The 22,014-nt window shown below is 38.3% G+C and overlaps 2 protein-coding genes across 4 annotated transcripts in view; both read left to right on the plus strand.

Moving 5' to 3' along the window:
* The first annotated feature begins 3,192 nt into the window (after positions 1-3,192).
* On the plus strand, positions 3,193-14,492 carry LOC146480292 (uncharacterized). The gene is made up of 5 exons (XM_085109294.1): positions 3,193-3,320; positions 4,325-4,408; positions 5,572-6,069; positions 6,198-6,333; positions 14,280-14,492. Exons 1-5 carry the CDS (start codon positions 3,236-3,238, stop codon positions 14,398-14,400), a joined length of 924 nt encoding a protein of 307 aa, XP_084965420.1. The 5' UTR covers positions 3,193-3,235; the 3' UTR covers positions 14,401-14,492.
* Positions 14,493-16,758: 2,266 nt separating this feature from the next.
* LOC146480293 (protein dachsous-like) overlaps positions 16,759-22,014 on the plus strand; it is a 35,208-nt gene continuing 29,952 nt past the window's right edge. For all 3 annotated transcript variants that reach the window (XM_085109455.1, XM_085109457.1, XM_085109456.1), the window contains exons 1-3: positions 16,759-16,982; positions 18,659-18,715; positions 20,867-20,997. In XM_085109455.1, the coding sequence (XP_084965581.1) occupies positions 16,877-16,982; positions 18,659-18,715; positions 20,867-20,997 (294 nt within the window). In that variant the 5' untranslated portion in view covers positions 16,759-16,876. The remainder of the gene's footprint in view (positions 16,983-18,658; positions 18,716-20,866; positions 20,998-22,014) is intronic.

A 22,014-nucleotide genomic window follows, 5' to 3' on the forward strand; every position in this document is an offset into this window, starting at 1 on the left:
TTTCTCTCGCTTAGCATTTTTCAGAACCGGGTATAACTTTCCATGAATGTCATCTATTTCTTTGGGATAATCATTAGAAAGTCCAATTCCAGTATTTTTCAAATTTTTGACTGAAGACCAAACAAACTGTTTGTCTTGGTAAAAGCTGAATTTAGCAATTATTGGTCGAGGCTTGGCAGGATTAACGGAGTTTTTGCGAGTCGGCAAACGGTGGACACGCTCAAATTGGATGTCATCTACATCTTCTTTCGAGATATTCATTTTTTCTTCAAACATTGATCTTACTAATTCTTCTGTATGACTGGGTGTCTCACCTCTAATTTCCGGAAGGTTGAAGATCTTTATATTCTCTCTACGTGTGTACGCCTCCAATTTGATATTCCGGCATTTTTGCTGATGGACTTCAGCCTTCAGCTTCTTTTGATCCTCTCGGTTTACTGCTATCTGGGAGCACGTGTAGGCCACAGTAGCTTTCAATTCAGCTAGCTCTCTTCCATTAAAATCCAACGTATTTCTCAATTCCTTGTTTTCAAGTTCTACCTCTGTTAAACGGGTTTTCAGAGCTTCAAATTCGGGCAGTAAGGCCAAAAGTTGATCGATTTTGGCCTCCATTCTCTGCATGTTCATCGAGGCGTCGCAACAATGGCCGCTGTCCACGATAGATTCCTCGTCAGTTTGAGAGCCATTATCACGTTGTCTTTTACGCGTAGGCCTTCTTTCATTTGAATCCATGTTATCCAGGTCTTCATTCATAATTGCAGCAGATGTAAAGCTGAAAAAACCTCTTAGAATCGCATAGTTTCTAACATAATAATAATAATAATAATAATAATAATAATAATAATAATAATAATAATAATAATAATAATAATAATAACCTAAGCGAAAACCATTTCTGTAACTCATTTCAGATCAGTAAACGCAGTGAATTGTTTTCGGTTAATATCATAACTGTAGTTAGCGTTCACGTGTAACTGCGACTTCAGAGCGGAAAAACGTTCTGCGCAATTTTTCTGCGCATATCCGTTCGCGGGCGCAAGTAAAATGAAAACCCTGCCGTTCGATTCTGTTGTATTGTTGAGTAGTGGCTTTTGTGGTAAAAATACATTTTACCATCTACGTTTTGTCCAATTTCATCAAATATGCTATAAAATTGGACCGGGCATTTTACCAACACCGTGTAAGGACAAGAACGAAAACTGGACTTGCGGTTCAGGTTCCGGTACATGACTATAAACACAGTAAAGGGACACTTCTTTCGTAACTATGCTACCCGAGCTTTATCTCTATTTTATTCTCTATGTTTCTCATTACAAGACAATTCATATTTGAAGTCAGCACAACTGAAATTGAAATAAAATTCTATTTCAAAAGTTGCAGCTGGTCAACCTCTGCTCACTGGATGCATTTATTTATTTTTTTCGTTTCTAAAACAAAATTGCGCGACGAGTGAATGAAGGCAAGAGTGCGGCCACAGAAGGCTTTGTGAAACAAATTCAAAATCCCCGCTAAGCACAGTGACAAAACGGATTATTTGCGAAGTTTCCGTAACTAAAGATATTTTTCCTGCCGTCAGTTGACCTGTGCAGATAAATATTGTTACACATCAATTGTGTAATTGACCTGAGCCTACCAGATAGATGCACCACACACCGTGTCAAAAACAAACTTTTTTATATTGTTTATCATGATCAACTTTTAGCTAATTATACTGGACCGCAAGTAGCGAAAGCTAATCGTCAATACATTGAAGAGACATAAACTAAACTAAAGGAAATAAAACAGCACAATATACTAATGATCGAAAGCAGTAGACGCATCGCATGAAATTGCTCCCTCGACACCAACAATTAGATCCTTGCGAAAATATTAAAAATCCACTCTGGCAAACAATTATATACTTTGGCAAACTCAGGAATTAACGATTAACTATTTTTTTACTCAGGGTTGAGCTCTCGACCTTAAATATTCAGGGGTTTGCTTATATAGTCGCTTTTTGTAAAAAGGTCCATGACAATAACAGACACGTAGAGGCGATTTGTTTACACGCCGCGGGAACAATGAAGGTTCGAAAATCTTTCTTTAAGTCTAAGAAGCCCTGAGAAAATCGAACCACAGCAAGGTTACATCTGCAGCTATCTTCTTGTGTGGGATAATTATCAATACTTACCAAGATATCTGCGGTAGCATAGTAAATTGTTGAAAATAAGAAAATTAAAATTGCCGCCATTTTTGAAACTTTTGGTGCCCAGCCCTCACGCAGAGTTCGCGCATGCTTTTTGCGTTTTTCCGCTCTGAAACATATAGCAGTTCTAATTAACAATTAGATTACGAGCCCGAGATTTCTATCGCGTGATAGCTGATGAGGGCGTAGCCCGAATCAGTTATCACGCATAGAAATCGAGAACGAATAATCTAATTGTTTTAGTATAAATCTACTAGTCGTTCCAAACTAAACAAGTAAATTGTCTATATCCTCATCGCAGACACTTCGAAAACGCGAAGAAGCGGGCGCCATTTTGTTGAAAATCGCTACTCAATATCTATCACAGAATAGATAGCGAGTAGCGTAGCCAATCAGAGAACGGCATTCGTGATAGAACACTGGTAGATTTATACTAAACACCGTTATATTTCATTGGATGTTGCTGATTTCGTTAGATGTTTCGCTAGATTTCAAGCTGAACGTCGCGGAAAGAAAAACTAGTCATTGATGGTTCCAAGAGAGGATCCTCTCTTGATGGTTCTTAATCATTAAAAATAATGTGGAGAGTTGAAAGAAGGCATGGCAATCCGGCTGCGAAAGAAACAGAAAAGAAAGAATAAGAGCGATTCGACGCCATACTTGAATGTAAATATACCTGAAGGAAATACCGTGTATAAATAAAGTTACCATTACCATTACATGTACGTTGTTGCTCTAACGCTTTGAAAAGTGGCCAATCGAAATAATAATAATTATAATGAAATACCTAAATATCCTCTTTCCTTGAGAGGCTTTTCAGGGATAATGAACTACCGAGCTCAAACATGAGCTCAAACATGAGTTTAACACTTTTGACTTTACTGGCACGAGTTGGTCACGTGAATGAGCTTTTGGACGGGAAATCTGGGAATGAGTCTTATCGCGCGCACCCTGCGTCATAAAATCTTATTGTGACGTCAACATTTACTTTGCTCTTTTTCGCGGAATAGATCAGTTGTGTATTTCGCGCATGAAGAAAAAAGTCTCGCCATGAGCGAGAAGGTGATTGTATTGATGACTGTGGTAGCACTTTTCTTACTGTTATCAAATGCAACGCTTACAGCTAAACAAGAAGGTAAGGGATAAGCTAGTTCCCTTTTAAGAGATGAAACTTTTTACTTGAAAACATCTCAATAGAGAACTTGAGAAAGGCAGTTTTTTTTTGTTTTGTTTTCTTCATTATCAAAAGAAGTAGTTTCCCGTTAAATGTTAACATTGTTAAGTTGGTAAAAAAAAGAATATGATCCTCTTTCAGTGAATAAGGAATTTTATACTGGCGGCACGTTTTAGCAAACTTTGCCAGGTTGAAGATTTTTTTAGAAAACAAAACAAGTTTAGGTAACCATGGTAGTCTGTGTAAACAGGAGTTATGAGCGCGCGCCGCGTGATAGTGTACATTCTTTTTTTACACACCTGAAAAAGCGCGCGCGTGACAGTGTACATTCTTTTGTACACACGTAAAAGCGCTCGCGTGACAGTGTACATTTACTTTTACACACGCAAAAACGCTCGCGTGACGGTACGATTTTCTCTTACGACTGTCGCATGCGATTTCTAGAGCGCGCGCTGCTTGCGTCATGTAAAAATCGTATACAACTTTCGCCACTCAACATTGCCTTTACCTACGATTGTCGTAGGATTTTAAATCATGTTTTAAAATCCTACGACATTTTTCGTGTCGTGTGCGTCTGTCGTAAGGATGTTGTAGGTTGATTTACACGACGCGGTTCGTGTTGTAGGCGTGGCGTAAGCGTGTCGCATGCGACAAATCGTAGGCGAAATCGTTCCGTCTAAATCGCCCTTTACACATGTAAAAACGCTTGCGTGACAACGTACATTCTTTTCTAAACAATTAAGGACGCTCGCGTGACAGTGTACATTCTCTTCTAGCTACACACGTAAAAACGCGCGCGCTTTGACGGTTGTTTACTTAATTTTACAGTTTTCAAAGCAAATTCCACTTACTGCAGTATGAAAAATAATACAGTTATATTCTTTACTCAGTTTTGGTTTATAAGATACTTACTTCAGATTTTAAGCGCAATGCAATACATGGCAATTATAAAATTGTTCTCTCAGAGATTGAAATTGCGGTTGAGAAGAAAGCTTTCTTCATTAATGACTACAAACTTGACACCAGTATGGCTGGAGACTGGGCTTTAAAGATGAGTAACATGTGTATATGCTTTTTAACACTAAGAAAACCAGTATCCCAAACTATAAGCACCACAGGAGAATACTGCTTAGAATCAGTTTCATTCTACAGATGGTAGCACTTAAAGCAATAGGCCGTGCCTTACAACATTAGGATGTTAAATCAGCAACATTTAATTTTGAGGGTCTAACAAAGTTGAAGCGCAGCTAGCTTTACATGTTGGATGATGTTGAGCCCATATAGCTTCTTGAATGGATTTTTTTTATCTCTGGCGTTTAAACATGTTTCCTATTACAGTTTTGTTGAATTTGTGGTACCAAAGTCGGAAATGTACCGTTTAGTCGCCGTCCAACATTGCCATCTAGCCGGCTACACTGCATACACCGAGGTTAACGCCCAACTCCTCGCTCTATTTTAGAATCTGTTTCGGCACGTTGGCGTCGCTGAGAAATTGAGAAAATGAATATCATCTTAATTGGAAGAAGCAGTATTCCGAGTTAGCTAACATCAAATTATCATAAATATAGTAACAGAAAATACTATATTTTCTGTCAAAAATCATCTGCTTTTTTTACGCTGAGACGTACGTCTCTCTGGCAAGCGCGATAGCCTGTTGTTAGCTTACTTTTGTGTTACTAACAAAAGTTGATCTTCATCGTAACTACGTAATCCTGTGACAGGATTACGTAATTATGATGAAGATCAACTTTCTGAACCTTAAACTGAATACGAAACAGTACAGCTGGTGAAAGATAAGAAAGTCTCTGGAAATGTCACCATGAAACCGGGTAGCAACGATTAAACAAAACACCGAACTGAGGGTCGTAATTTGAATTTTGTTTGATTGGGACTAAGAGATCATATCGCCACAGGAATGGACTAAAAAATAACAAAAATAATAATGATAATGGTAACGATAATATTTAGTCAGGATGCTCCCGTCACTGGCCGTGGTTTTCTGAATTAAACTTGACGGATCGTCAAGAAGATAAACGCATGACACTCAGCAAAAGAGTCTATATATAAATCGCGGTTAAACTTCTGTGCTAAACTCTCCTTTTGTTCGCCCGCTACCTTTCCCAGAATTTAAGCGCCTGCAAAGGCCTTTGCATCTGACGTCCAACAATTGAAAGTATTGACAGTCAGTCTTCTGCTTTTTGATTTCTTATTCAGCCCTACAATTTCCAAACATGTGCCGCAAATGGAACGCGCCCAATGAACAACGGAACTTGCAAGCCTCGACCCCTTGGTTTCATGAAGAGGACATTCATCACCTGCCAAACAACCGCAGTGACGGTGGTAAACTGGGGAAGGAACGGAGCAACATGGGCATGGAACGTAATTCTTAACGGTGCATTGATGATGGCTGATAAAGTCTACAGTGGAGTGACATCTGTCACTAACTGGACTTGGGACAGAATGATCTCGCTGGCAAAGAAGACATCAAACGGGGTGATCTGGGGAGCCGAGTGGGCAGTGGACATAATGACATGGCTGGTTGAGAAGGCATGGGACGGAGTGATTTTGATGGGACAGTGGACTTGGGATGGAGTCACTTGGCTCGCTGCGAGAGTTTGGTGTGGATTGTCGTGGCTGGCTAGTCAAATATGGGATTTTACTACATGGTCTGGAAATGTTATTGCAGAATTTTATGCTGGAAATCTAGACAGTAAGTGAAGATTATGACCTGTATTCTACAATGTATCGTGGTTGCCGGATCTGATGACAATTCAGATGTGCGCATGCCTTCCAACTGCCTGATAGTGACACATTCAACTTTGTAATCCTTTGTTACAGGTCACGTGACATATGTTAAAGCCTGCTTTGCTGGTTTGACCTGGCAAGATGGCAAATGCTTCCTGATCGCTGGTTTTGTTGTGTGGATCTCTCTCTTGCTGTTAACAAGGGCTATGAAGGTCATTCGACAAAGAAGGTGAGTTGTATTTGACAACACCCGGTTACGTTAATATTCTCTTTTAGACACTTGGTGTCGTTATTGTTTCCTTGTTTCCTAAACAACAGGGGCACCCAACGACCAAATCTTCCCAAATACGTCAGAAGTGCCTAAAATGGATTTTTGTATGCTTTAGAAGCGTGTTTGGTTAATTTGGAGCTGCCCTGAGAAATAATAATCTGTTCGGATTTCATAGGGGAGCTTTGGTCGTGTCGAAAGTTTGAGGGGACTTTTTTGTCTCATCCGAAAGTTATAGCTATCCTGATGGGTCTTGCCGAAAGTTCGAGGAGACAGAGAAGCCACACTGTAATTAGAAAATTTTAGGGGACGTTTTTTTCTTGGACTGCCGACTATGAAAACTTACGAAAATCTTAGGCAATATAAATGCCCATCCGAATATTATAGGCCTACAACCTGTTCATCCGAAAATCTTAGGGGATGAAATTATACGCTCCTTAGAACCCAATTTCGCATTTCTCCCAATCACCGCTTAATACACAGGGATGCTCAGCTGTAGCAAAAAAGTAACCGATAAATGGTCTGAGTAACGCCATAAATCAGAAAAATAAAAGTAACGTTGTTGATCTTAACGGACATCAACTATCGATCTCTGTCTTCGAATCTGTCTTTCTCAGCTGATATCTCAGAACTATCTGAACTGTGTAACAACAGTAACAAATCTGACAAATAACCGATAATTACAGTCTGACAGTTATCAGTCTTAATTCAAGATCTCAGATCTTGTCCAGCTTGTTGGTTGATGCGCCTTCAACATAAAGTACCTACTCGGAGTGGACTCGGCTAGAATTTTGCAGTGGGACTAGGAACTGATACTCAACGTTCTTTCAAAATGATCAGTGATCATCAGGATCATGCTAATGCAGATAGAATCAGTAGAATGTAAAAAAAAAAAACAGTAAAAAAAAAAAAAAATTAATGAGTAAAGTATGCCAGCGAAAAGGGATGTGAATTTGGAGGCATGTCTCAGATCAGGTGTCAGATGTCTGCCAAAGAATGTTTCACTTTAACAGTTATAGTCAGTTATCAGGAATTATAACACTATAACTCAGATAACTTACTATAACGCGATGCTCATACTATTTTTCATAAATACATCAGCAAGTGTTTTCACTGTGCAGTGACTGTGTTTTTTGGGTACCTACAGGTTCTAAGGAATCAGGAATGATCAGAATGATTTTGATGTCTGTCCTGAGGATCCACAGGATCTTACAGCAGCGGGAGTGTTCAGGGTGTTACTTAATCAGATTTTAATGCAGAGTCTAAAACGGAGTCTGCGGAGTCTAGACAGTCTACAGCCTGTAGAGCGCCTTCCGTGCCTTAATTCACTGTTAACTCAACAAAATAGAATGCCATTGTACAGAATGTATTTAGATCCGTAGTCACATTTCAAAGTACTCAACATTGTATATAAGAATTCAAGAAATAATAAAGATACTATGATACTATGCTGAATAGGTTCTCAGGTCTTAATTTTTTAATGCCACGCTACAACAGTAAAATAAGTCAGATAAGGGAGGAAGGAACACTTTACCAGCAGAATATAAAACGCAAAAAACAAGCACCTGTTCACAGCGTGTTCACAGTTAGATCTTTTAGTTCTAAACGCTCTGCGTCGTAACTGGTAAATCTCTTAAAGAGCAATAACTCTGTTTTATACTTCATGTTCTTGTTTTAAGAGTCCTTTTTGTGTCTTCATCTGCTTCATGTCTCGCTGAATATCCGGTAAACGTTAGGAGAATTTTAATAAGTATTTTATACTAGTAGGATGTTTTTTTAAACGATTCGAATTGATCTTGCTTTTATGTATCATTTTATTTTAATAGCTTTAACTGTTCTGTACCCTAGTTAAATAAATAGAAATAAACAATTTAATTATTATAATTAGTCACACCCGGATTAGCTGTTTCGGGATGTTTTACCTAAGGTTTTCGGAAAATGGACAAAAATGCCCTAATAATTTCGAAAAGACTCAAGTTCCCCTAGAATGACCGAACAGATAAAAATATTATAGCGCGGCTTGAATTGAACCTACAGAGCTTTAAAAGCACTCCAGATAGCCTAAAATTGCGTTTCAGAGGATTTGAGAGAAAACTGTCGTTGGGTGCCCCTGAGATATCTTACGACACAAAAACACCTCCAAATGTTTGAAATGTTGTCAGTTTTGCTTACGTACTTTTGTAGATTTCGTAGTTATGATTATCAACCCTCAGTTACTCGTTGTCGCCTTAGAACACAGTACATTGTAATTCCTGGCCAACACCAGCAACACCTCCATCGGACCATAAACAGCATAAAGCAATGGTACAACAAGTCGAGAAGCGAAAGGAAACGAAAATGGCTTACTCGTGCTGGAGACGGTCCTTGATGACTGCGTCCAGAACAATGCCTTTGGGATTGTTCTTCGATTCCAAGATTACTGTGTTGCTTGTGTTAACAGTTTTAGTGAATGGTTTCTTTTTGATTCGCATGCAAGGAACAGTAACGGTATGGTTTGCGGAAATGGGAAGGCCATCCTATTAAACTTTCCTAATTCTGCAGCACTTGCAGCACACATAAGTGAATTCCAAAGTAACACGGCTGACACATCATTCGAAGCATTGGTGTTGAGGAAGATGTCCAGAAAAACCACCAGCAGCCAAGATGAAATGCGCGTCACATTTGTACCTTCTGTCGTGCTTGTTAGGTACACTTCTAAGTTTGGATATGTCGAACTTGACAGTGGCAATCTACAAAACTTAGAACATGGTTACCTAATTGATCATGATGACAACCTCATGGACTTTGTATTGTTGTCCAAAGCTGAGGAAAAGAGTGCCGACTTTCCCGATAATTCCGTTTACATTTTTAGCTCTTGCTTTTACAAAAAGCTCACAGACTTTGATCCTAATGGGATCAGAAACTGGACCAAGCGTGTAAATATATTCCACAAGGATTTTGTTGTTATTCCAGTTTGTACGGGATGTCACTGGTTATTGTTGATCGTAAAAATGAACAACGGAATCGATGTCTCCGTGGTGATATTTGACTCGGCAAATCAATCATCAAAAAGGTCAGGTTTGACACGGCATCCATCTGTTGAGCGCATGGTTAAAAATTACCTACAAGATGAATGGGCTGCAAAATCAAAACAACAGCCGAAGTCAAGAAAAATTACATTTGATGAAGTGCGGTACCCTAATTGCCCCCAGCAGCCAAATTCAACGGACTGTGGCGTTTACGCTATGAAGGTTTTTGTGGAATTTTTGAAAGATCTTCCGTCAAAGCAGTGGCCCCATTGGACACCGAAGTTCGGTCATGATGCAGTTATGCAACTGCGCACTGACATTATGTTCCGAATACAAGAACTTGCTTCGCAGGATTAACTTACAGGCAGTCAATAATGATAAGTTAATCATAATTTAATAAAAAATAGGGACCTTCAGATATGAATGAGTACGAGATTGAGTACGATTACAACTTTTCAAAACTAGTTTGCGTGGTTTAGATAACAGCTTGTCACACCAATCTTGTTTCTTGGGTCTTCGTATCTGCTAGTAAACAACGTGAAGGAGCGAGAGTTCTGGGGATGTGACTGATTTGAAATTTAAAAGTTGCATTCAATCTTGTACTCGTACTCTGATATGAAGGGGCCTAGTAAATCGTTGAAGGGGCTATGTCACGCAATGTGCGGGTAATAATCGCAAGGTGTCAAGATAATGGAATAAAACATCACAATAATCAATTTAAACTATAGAGCAACATCAAAGAAATACAACAAAGCCAAGAGCAGGAAAGAGGTATATTGGCCAAAAACTGATTGCTTGTGGGTAACACTCAATGAAATGGCGGTCCGACTTTGTTCAAGATACGTAAAATTCTCCTGGATATTTATTTGTATTCCTCAGACTCATTCTTGTCATGCACAATGATTGTACTGGTCAAGGAATTCAACATTACCATTTTCGCCATTATTAACTTGTGGTCAATTAAAAATTTCTTCGAAGCACCCAAACTACCGTGACACAGTCCCTTTAATTTTATGTTACTTAAGCACAGGATGTGGCTTGAGAGATCGTGTGAAGAAATTGTTGATTGAATGGGATACTCGCGCGATCCAATTCTTTTGTTTATGTTGGTTTTACTATCAAAAGCTAGCCATTTTGTGATTACAAGAAAAATTTTAAAATGCATGTTACAATGAAATTAAGTAGGGAGTAAGCGCACCTAATCTCAAAATATGTCTTGAGATAAAATCTAAATCTGCTCAGGTTGTAAAGATATACTTCTTTTTTTTTTTGGTAAATTCACTTTTACCCCACGTGCCCTCGTTGGGTCGGTCATGAGTCAAATGATTACCGGTGCTTAATAGGTGAAGTAAAGTGGATTTTCCAGGAAGGAACGAAACGTGAGCGAAAAAAGGCCCTAAAACGAATCAGGAATGTGCATAGAATTACCCTAGCCAAAAGCAGTTTTTGAGATTTTAGGACTTAATAGATAAAAGCTTCAGGCAGTCATGGAAAGGCTGCAAGGTAATAATTATGGGTGGCTGCAAAACATTCTACTATTTCGCGGCTGTCAGAAGTTTGACAGCGCCTATGAATTATCCACCTGTTGGTCAAACCTGTTAGGAATGACTTAGTGATGAATAGGAATCATCTGCTTCGCAGTGTTAATCATCATTTGATTTTCAGTAATTTCTCTGAAATTAGTTTTCTAACTTGTAAATAGAGTACTGTATCATGCACATCCAACCGCGTATTTTAATTTTTATTTGGCTGTTTCAGCCAAGTAGATAAAATGGTGATTGCCAAAAAAATAAGCATTTAACAAGAAAACCAACATCTGCAACATTTTTATAGCATATTCATTTCTAAGCTTCTGAAATGTAGCATAAGTTTTCAGAAGGAAAGGTGCTTTTGCATCAGAATCTCACCTTGCGTTCTTGTCATTTAAGATGGAAGGTTTCATCCAACAACGTCCATCGAAATAGCAGTATGGAGATCCTTATCACACTGGTGTTAAATTTAATGTAAAAAAAAAAAAAAAAAAAAAAGAATTTCGGAGAGTAAAAATGGGAACGAATATGCAGCCCTGAAAAGATCATTTTTATGTCAAGAGTATTCTGTGACTAGAGCATTTTTCATGTTTATCGGGTTTATCTTCTTAAACATCAGTTAGGTTTTGCGTTAAAATAAAGTTCAACGTCCGGGGTTTGTGGCACAGAAATGGTCCTTCATTGTTTAAGAGACGCTTTTAAAAGGGAGGAAAAATTTCCTCACCATATACCATTTGACTTGTATACTTGGAACATCTTTTTTGTTTCTTAATCTGAAATGACTTGTAATAGTCATTTTTCAAATTGTTGTTTACTGTTAGACTCATTTGACACAAATACCTTAAAGTGGCAAACAGTGTGTATAACTGAGGAGTATATTTTGCTGAGAAAATAAAACTCTCTGTAATTAACAACTGTTTATGATTGCACTGTAACACTATACTCGGAATCTAAGCTTATTACAGTGCAGCAAACTCAACCAGGGCCACCGATAAAACCGACAGTTTGAAATTTAGACAAATGTCTCGTTTTTGATTGGTTTACAAACTACCAAAGCCAGACTCCTTTATTGTAAACGTGACCTGTGATTGGGTGGCCCCGGTTGAGTTCGTTGCACTTTAAACCTCGAATTCCAAGGAACAAAATACTTGTAGCGGCAGTTGGAAAAGTTGTTCATCGGCTACCTAAGCTGAACAACCTGGGGAGCTCGAGGGTCACGTATAAAATAAATAATTAAAATAATTCACTTTCTTAAGGGTCAATGTATTTAGCACAGAACACTAATTGGGGACATTGTTGAAGTCGGAAAAAAAAGGCAAAATCTGTAAAACAAATCACAGCTTGCATAATGAAATTATTAAGGAAATCTTGTCCGTTTTTTTTTCACTGAAGATGACCCATTCATGTTGGATTACAACATTAAGATCAGTAGAAGAATGCCCAGTGAGATTGAAAGGGTAAAGTGTTGCGCTGAATCTTCACCGTAGTTAAAAACGGGCTAAACGTCGTACTTCAGCCCATTTCGTTAGGCGCCAATAAAGCCATTTTACAGCTTTTTACCCAATGACCCGGCCTGTGAATGGCTGCAAGGCTGCCGGTGACCTTGTACTGATACAGATATCATTTTTGTTGTGACGTTAACTAGCAAAGAGGTTTTTATTAAAACAAGGTCACCAGCAGCCTCGCTTCCAACCATTAGCCAGGTAATACAGCCACAGCTGTAAAATGGTCTATTTGTTAGTCTAGAAGAAGTACTTCATCTTTTTAAACGTAGTTGGTTGGATCTGTTTGGGGGTGACCTGGGTCACATGATAGGGTACAACTTAAAAATAGGGTGACGTCACCTATTTTGGGAAGCAGTAGAAATCTGGAAAAAAATATATATATTTCTTTCCAAAAAAGGCCATAGACATTTTATAACGTTTTGAAGGATTCTTGATAACACATGGTGTGATAACACTTTTATTGCGTCCTGCCCATTGCAGAAAACAAAGCGCTGTAAAATCACCTAACCCTACCTAAAAATTTAAAGGTCGTGCTTTCTGAGCGTGGTAGACGGGTTAAAAATGGCGTCATGTTCGCTTCCCTCACCATAACCTGCGGTCAGGTACCCTAATTAAGAATCCCTTGTGAGGAAGCGGAAGAGAGGATGCTAGACGCTAGGTTTTTAAAGTTAAAGTTAAAGTATTAAGACCCAACACTTGCTTGCTACGTTTGTACAAGGATACAGATGCCTTCGGTCGCTGGCGCCGGCTTTGCCTCCAGACAAAAGACGCAGAAAATTTTAGAGAACTAATCTTGCCCATAAAAGTTAGAAAATGCTAGCTCTAAACTGTTCATAATTCCAGAAAGTTCCAGTGTCTCGAAAATCGTAGGCGAAGTAAGGGGAAAGTTTCCGAAAATCATAGATGTTTGAAACAGCCACAGCAGGACATATCGAAAATTTTAGCTGTTCTCGAGCCATCGAAAATTCTAGGCAACCTTGCTTCTCCGAACAGATATTTCATAGAAAACTGTCGTTGGGTGCCCCTGAAACAAGTACGGTGGTATAACTATTAGTTTTAGTTTAACCCAGTGAATACGCATCAGCCTCGCTTTCTTAGTGAAAGATATTTTAAAAAGTGATTCGTCAGGAGAATGAATTATCGCTAGAAACGCGAGCTCGCCCATTGCTCGTAGGCATAAAATCATGATCTTAAGCATGATAGGCGCACGCCAGATACCTTTTAAGGTAGTTTTTCTTGATCATTGCTGTGCATTTCGGCCAAGAATAATATCTTAAATTGTTTCGTATATACTCAACGCAATGTATAATGTTGCTTCAGAAGCTCTCTTTCATATATGTTACTCCTGTTCAAACAAGACATAGCTAAGAACTGACCAAATAGACCAATATTTGAATTCTAGATCGCAAGCAATTACGGGGTGAGTGGATAGCCTCTCTTTTCCCTTGCATGGGCATGATGATCTATTCATTATATTGCATATTTCGAACTGATACTAAACGCTAGTGAACAATCAGTGACTCTGAAAAAGATGTACGTCAATCAATTTCGAAAGAATCACCTTTATTACTTGAGCTTGACAAGCTGTTCAGCCGTTACAGCTGTGTCTTTTAATTAATGTGGGCAGCGTGGGACGACAGGTTTACAGCTGAAGTGGAGAGTAGGTTTAGGAAAACTGTGTAAAATTCCGAGTACATTGATAACCACCGTATATTGCCAAGCCAAATTGCCATGCCATAACATCAATAAACTGAGAAGTTTCACGTTTTTCGACGAACTGAACTCGCGAAAACGTCTTCGCTGAAAGCAGCTTTCTTGGTAAAAATAATTTATTATTTAAATCTTTTCTGGTTTAGTCTTTACAGAATGGAAAGAGAGGCTCAGTTAGCCAAGGAAACCGCTGAACGTTTAGCTGCTGCTGCGAGAAAACGAAAACGGGCGTCAATCCTCAACCAGAAAAACAGACACAAGAAGAAACTACTTTAAGGATCGCTGATGGAACTAAACATTGTTTTGCAAGATTATTGCAATCTGCTTGAGATGTCTGTTTTGTAACTTTTCTTATTAATAAAACTTGTTGCCTTACTAAATTAGCCTGTTTTGCTTGTATCACGAGGAGAAATACCAGGATTTGTACTGAGCACTCCTTTATTCAACAAATCCTTTCCTGTATTTCGGTCTGATAAATCTCATTAGAGACGTCTATCCTATTCAAACATCCCAGCTGTATTTAACGCTTTGGTTCAGATCTTGGTTTGAGCAAAAGGGAATGCCGTTTCGGTTATGAAAGGGACCGTTGATAATCCCGTCATGGAGTGTCGCCCATAAATCGCCCCAACCTCGATCCCCAGGTGAAATGTGTTGGAGCAACTGACCAATAGAAACGTTCGTGTTAAGATATTCAATTGTAGTGTGAACATTCAAACAAAGGATTGTGCACTGTCATGGCCCTTCCAACATAAATTTCAACACCATTCTGTTCATGGCAAAGTTCATAACCAGTCCCTCAATTCACTATGACTAGTACCCATTCAGCTCCTCTTCGATAAAAGTCAAGGAAAACGCCCGCATTAAATCATATCCGTATATTCCAAATTGTCATCATTATTGTGAGTCGTTTCTTTATAATTAGTGTCACTTGCCGCCTTTTGATCATTCTTTCAGTCAATCGTAATATCTGTCATTCCACAAGTTTCCTTGGTAAAGGTTACCAAATTATCATCTGATAACTTTGGTCACATCACTTGTCCATTGTTACAGTCAGTCCAACAAAAAGAAAAATTAGCCTGGCTCGTAGGAATGCGCGAAGAATGAAGTTTATAGTATATCATACATTCACTAATAAAGCAGTATTCGGGATGACAAGTTATTCGTTTTCACTAGCGGTAACTTCTGATCTTGGCTTGATTGAAAGTGAATGCTGCTTGATTCACAAAGCTACAAGACACCAGTGCATTCGAGTCCACCGCGTTTCAACTTCTTTGAATCAGCATTTCACAGTACGATAAGTAATTTTTGTTATCCTGTTTTTGTTGTTTAGTGTTGAGTGGGTTTCTATATACTTTGCAGACTAAAGGTCTTAGTTACGTTTTAGACGTTTTAGTAAAGGCTCACCCTTGCAATCAAGTGCGCGCAGTAGATCTTCTGCGCTTGACTCGCTAAATGAACATCAACACGGCTTAATGAAGGAATCTGTTGTGGAAAATAAATGATTTGTATGTCCCTTATAACAGCTCTTACATTTTCAGTGAATCATTGACAACCAAAACTAAACCGAGAGGAGGGTGTATTTTTGACGTTTGCTTACTAGCGATAGTACATGCGGCAGTGTTGCTGTGACCTTCTCTTTAATAATAATACTAGAGAACAGCGAGACGGTTTTCAAAATGATACTGAAAACATGCTGGAAATGTGTAGCCCATGGCCGGGATGAATCTTCATTTGTACATGTCTACAGGAATCCCCAGTAGCAAAGACAGCCACGAGCGTGATGCACACTCGCAGGTCATTTCTTTCAAAAAAATTAGTTTGCTTTTGTCTTTGTTGGTGACCAAGTTGTCTTTAATTATTTTAATGTGAAGTTTTCTGGCTTGTGTGAACAGTTTCTAAGTTTTCCTGTTCATCATATAAAACAACAGAAACATTACAAAAGCCCAAAACGGACAAGAAAAAGTAAAAAAAAAAAAAAAAACTAAGCTAAAACATGCTGTGGTTCGTATTGGCCAATATAGTAATCATGGGCCAATATTGACTTATATGGGTCATCACAGGCCAATATAGGTCACCATAAACCAAATAGTCCACGAGGGTATTTTTAATTAAAACATACGTTTCCCGGAAATATAATTGAAATAAGTACACAAACTTTGAGAAGCCAAGAAATCTTGTAAGCATCGCCCTGATTCCCAACGTTTTCAGTGCTGAAACACTTTAGACCACTAGTGTGATGAGTTATTATAGATCAAACTTCGGCCTTGTCCTCTGCGACTTCCACCTCTGTTCCAAATTGCCGAGAAGTAAAACCGTAGGATCGCAGTTTCCCCACCCCCTGATCTCATGAAGAACACACCCCTTCTCCCTCCCATGATTCCCCTAACGAACTATCTGCATTTGCCAGAAATTACAATCACTTTCCCCCCTTAGGAATGTCCAAGAACCGTAGAAGAGTAACGAAACACACAAAAGGTCACGAACGTTGTGCCACAAAAGCAGTAGCATAACCTCGGCGGGGTTGCTATGAAAGCCCCAAGGTAAAATTGTAATTAAGGTCCTGCTGAGTGAATGAATGCAGCAGAGTTATAAATTTTTAATTCGACTTATCGGGCTTTCGATTAACGTATCTAACTTTGTGAAATATTTTTGTGAAATTGTACTCTATTATTGAGTCGATACAGAAAAGAGTAAATAACCTTCTGAGATGATTTAACAGTTGCATGAGAGAATTAGGCAACTAAAATGGCAAATGGCAGTGTTTGAGATCAAGTCATGGAACAGAGATGATAATTTGTCAAATATGAAGAAAGTGATAACTTTTTCTTTACTTCTGTGCCTCGTTGAAGTTTGTCAAGGTAGGTTCTCTCTTACATGCAATGTGTGAGGTTCAGTTTTTTTTTATTATACACAGTGATTTCACTCAAAAGTGTTGCCAACTTAATAACACACCTAGGTACAACCGTTTCTTCATCAGTGATATTTTGAGAAAGTAATGAAAACTATATAGATATTTCTTTTTAAAGACATTTCCTTATAAAAGTCAAAAAACTTTTACCGTTTTACCAGAATTTCTTCAACTTGCAAATTTTTAATCTGCCGTTCCGTTAATTCACAAATTTTTCTTAACCATTTATCTAATTCACAAATCCGGTCTTACGGACAATGATCTTGGAATTCATATTTACATATATCTGTTAAAAGAAAACTGAAAAAAGTACAGAAATCTTTTTTTTTAAAATAAGTTTCTTCAACAGACAAGCCTAGCTTTCACTAACCGAGATTTTAAGATTAAACTGAAGTCAATTGTGAAGTGTAATTTCAATTGTAATCTTTGCTGGTTCGCTTGTGATCTGATGGCTGTCATTAAATTTGCACAAATGGATATCAACTCGCTCCCTTTCACATATTTTCGCCTTTCTTTAATTTTTCCTTGAAAAGACAATACAAGAACTAACTTTTTATGCTCTGATACATGAATCGAAACCTCTTCTAATATTGCTCAGCAGAATAAGCTGCAAAGAGAATATCCTTCCTATTCTTTTAATTTTTGCCTTTGTCCGCTAGATAATTCAGCTGTAGTATAATTGTTTCACATCATTAAATATTAACCACTTTGTAAAGATTTGAATTTTTAAGCGCAGTATTCTAGTTCTGTATTCATTGGAATTATTAAAAGAATGACAATTTAAATTCCCTTCAACAATAAGATAAACTCCCGAAGATGATACATGCAGTTATTTTTGTGCTGAACATTAAATACTTTTCCGCGAAATTTGGCGTCTCTCAGACTGAAAACAACGCCACCTAAGTGACAACAAAATTAGAAAACAAATATTTTTCTTTTGATTTAGGCTACGCAGGCAAGCAGATCAAAAATTTAAGCGGGGTCCCCCTGGCTGTATTGAGAGTCTGAATAGCGCGGGACGGCACGAAACCACTAAAAATTTTGTTTTGAAAAAAAGAATATATATATTGTAATACAATCATTCCGTTGCAACACATCATGTTCAAACCTTAGCTTGGGCTGATTTCTAAGTCCACAGAATCAAACTTTAAAACTTTAAATGACACGGTTTGAATCCATGTTTGACTGTGCTGCGGGAGTTAAGGAAATCCTTAATCATAAAAACTTAGAAAGCTTAGATTATTTTCTCAGTAGTCTACACCACTTTGAAACATCTCATCTCCTTAACGTTATTGTTCAAGACCACTGAAAAGTTGCGAGAGTTTACAGCGTTTTAGCAGGATCACAATTTTGGCTGTAATTATATATGGTTGGAGGATTTGCGGGAAAATGAAAGAATTTTAATTCTTTGTTAAAAAAAACTGAATCACCGAACGATCTCGATTGGTTTAAATTTCAAGAGGAAAAAAATAATTCTAGTTTCAACCAGTCAAACAAAGTTAAAGGACCAATAAATAAAGATAAGACAATAATACGTTCAAGGTTATTAAAAATATCAGGCAACTCATTATGAAAACACCACTGAAGTGATTAATGAATTCTGTTTTATTTCTCAAAAAACTATAGGGCTCAACTTTTGGAGAGAATTCATTTATGTTACAATCTATGAAGAGGAACCGGCAGGTAGGTAGTTTATTTTCTAGTATTTTAGGTAATGTTTAAAAAAAACGAGCAGCAGTGTTTTTATCGGGCTTAAAACGCCGAGTGGTTTAAGACCCGATAAAACACGTGCTGCGAGTTTTATGAACGGCTTCAAAAACATTCCTGGAAAAGCGTGTGTCAATAGAGTTCATAGCAATAATTTATTATGCTTTTGTGAACTTTGGAAATTAGCATACGAGAAAAGCACCGTATACTAATGGGGAGTGTTTTATCAGGTGATAAAAGACCGCATAATAATTAAGGAGGAGGTTTATCGATATTAAGTCACTGCACGTGATGTATTATCGACCATTTGATAGGTCAATGGGTTTATGAATTATTAATGGGTTTATTAATGTCACTGTAAGAGTTATGACTTTTAGGGACTTTTCATTTGCGCTGTGCTACTGCCTAGCTGATGTGAAGTGACAGGAAGTACATAAATGCGGGTACCACCCTCTACTAACTGGGGACACGATATAAAACACATCAGTACATCTCGTCTCTTGTAACTACAGTCAAACCTGTATATAACGGCCCTGTATTAAGCGGCCACCCTCTATTAGGCGGCCAGTTTTCAAAGTCCCGATTGTTTGCTCATAAAAACGCGGTATTTGTTACCTGTATTAGGCGGCCACCTCTATTAAGCGGCCGCGGCCACCCTGTAGCAGTCGTATGTTTGTCTTTCTTTGTTATTTTCACCTGTATTAAGCGGCCACCCTTGAATGGAAACTAAGCCATATGTTATTTTATGCGGTATTTTATTGTGTTTAAAATGCGATCAAGCATCACTATAAAGAAATAACAAGTACAAAGCTACTGTAAGCTGATACTCGGCCGTTTAATATAGTTAACGCTTTTCAGATGTCCGCAATGTGCTGAAGTACAATACCATATTACGAACGCTAAAAAAAAGTTTGTTTTGAATATGCTTCACTCTTTAGCAAGAAATTCCTCTTTAATTAACTTGTTCTTCAGCCATGTGACATTGAACCTTGAGCGTAAGAACTATGAAATGACGGAATGAGGTATTTTGTTGTGAACTGTAAGTCACAGAAATAGAGCACTGTATACCGTAGGAGAGTAGAGGACAATTTATTGCATAGTACTTTTACACAATGTTACGTATATTATATCGTTAAGTTAGAAGTTGGCACTGAACTTTAAAGTATTGATCGCTTGAAAGAGTGTTGATTGTCCTATTGTTTCCTTGCATGAAGTGTTTTTGTATGATACGCTATTAAAATTGACATTAGACCACGCCCAGTGAGTATTTTTAGTGATCCTGTATTAAGCGGCCAGTTACTCAAGTCCCGAGGGTGGCCGTTATATACAAGTTCGACTGTAACTTTTAATGGTATAGTTTTCGGATCTCCCGTTGTGGAGTAAGGACGTTACTCGAATATGAAGAAAAACTGATTACAGCAATCTCGTTCACAGAGCCCTGGGGATGATTGTTCGAAAGCAGATTAACGCTAATCCCCGATTACTAATTAACCGAGGTTGTCATCTCGTTCATTAAAAATGTTTTAAAAGCCCATTTTAAGCTAGCGATAAAGAAAAATTGTAAGTCAAAACTGAGGAAAAAAACTCGTTTGGAGAATCTTCATTTATTCAGTAATTAAACTTGAATCAAAGTTTATGTTAACCCAGGGCTAGCTTAATCGGACTTTGACTGAACTGGCCCCTTGCATGGAAGAAAGACTCTGGGAAGGACGCTGTTTTCATGACCTATAAATATGTTTAACCACTCTCGTGCCAATCAATAGATTTCACGTCACCGTGATGTAATCTGAACAAACGATACCATTGTTCAGTTTCCCCAAAAACTGATGAAACAGGCCGAAAATTTGACTAGGCGAAACAATAATGTTTCGCCAGGGAGTACAAATGTCGTAGAGGGCTAGTTGTTTGTGTTTGAAGTGAAGAGAAAACGAACGGGTGAAGCAGATTTTCGGCCTTCTGATTGGCTGCATTCTTGGGGATCAAGTTGAGACTCAGACTTCTCGCCACATTTTCATGAAGCCGTGGCCACTAAGCTACAACATGGCGGACAATTGTGCACATTTGAGAGATTTGTGTTGAAGTGCTTGCTTGTCAATCGTTTTTAGCGTCGTGTTTCTCGTTCTTTAGGATCGTTTGTAGCGCGAGCCCGTGCAGGTCCAGGAAACGTCACATACAAGCTCGGCTCTGATGCAGGAGAAAACTTCGCTATCAACAGCGCAACAGGGAACATTACAGTACAAGCTCATCTTGACCGAGAGGTTTGTATCGTATATTAATGAGTAATAATTTACCTCCTTGGAAAGAATGCCACGATTTAGCTTTGCTCCCTCCCTGTTGCATTAAATAAGAGCACGGCGAGTAATCTAGGCGATACATGTACAGCAAGACTATATCAATCATTAATACTGAGACAAGCAGCGCGCGTTGAACATTAATTTTATAATTAATCCTTTGTAGTTTCATGCTGGCGATGATGGCAATTTTAAGAAATGTTTAAAAAACGAGCAGGCGTGTTTTATCCAGTTTAAAACCACGAGGCGCAGCAGAGTGGTTTTAACCCGATAAAACAGGTGCTGCAAGTTTTTTGAACGGCTTCAAAAACATTCCTGGAAAAGCGTGTGTCAATAGAGTTCATAATAATTATTATGCTTTTGTGAACGTTGGAAATTGGCATAGGAGAGAAACACCACACTCTAATGAGGAGTGAACATTTGTCAGCTGATAAAACACCGCATACTAATAAGGAGGAGGTTTGTCGATATCAAGTCACTGCACATGATGTATTATCGGCCATTTGATAGGTCAATGGGCTTATGAATTATTAATGAGTTTTTGAAATATAGATTAACAACGTCAGGTTGAAAACAATTTAAGCATGTAATGGATAGTCCCTGTGCATGTGCAATGATATGTGCTCAATTTCAACTCTGATCACTACACTGCTCCCTCTCCCTTATCTCAATGGTTGAGGGGGGCTGTATCTCCTTGCAAACCCCACCCATAAGAAGCTTAAAACAAAGGGAATGACTCATTTACAGTCTGTAATATTTTACAATTTTCTGTAGAAGCATACCCCAACCAGTCTTGCAGAGCATGGTAAGTGCATGCGCAAGTTTTCAGAAAATCCTCGGTTCATTGCTTGTAGAAAATGCATCTGCACACATGAGATCTCATCAAGTTTTACCATACTCTACAGACTGGTACCCTAAGGACCCCTGGTGGATATGCTTGCAATGTACTTGTATATTTGTTGTTCTCACTTGCAATTGGCAATG

Source organism: Pavona decussata, unplaced genomic scaffold (assembly GCF_977016875.1).
Source record: "Pavona decussata unplaced genomic scaffold, jaPavDecu1.1 SCAFFOLD_53, whole genome shotgun sequence".
NCBI lineage: Eukaryota > Metazoa > Cnidaria > Anthozoa > Scleractinia > Agariciidae > Pavona > Pavona decussata.

Bases quoted from the DNA above. Each gene is read 5' to 3' on its own strand.
- LOC146480292 (XM_085109294.1), top strand. From the start codon at position 3,236: ATGAGCGAGAAGGTGATTGTATTGATGACTGTGGTAGCACTTTTCTTA. The intron at 4,409-5,571 runs AGATGAGTAACA...GATTTCTTATTC, and splicing joins GGCTGGAGACTGGGCTTTAA to AGCCCTACAATTTCCAAACA. The intron at 6,070-6,197 runs GTAAGTGAAGAT...CCTTTGTTACAG, and splicing joins TTATGCTGGAAATCTAGACA to GTCACGTGACATATGTTAAA.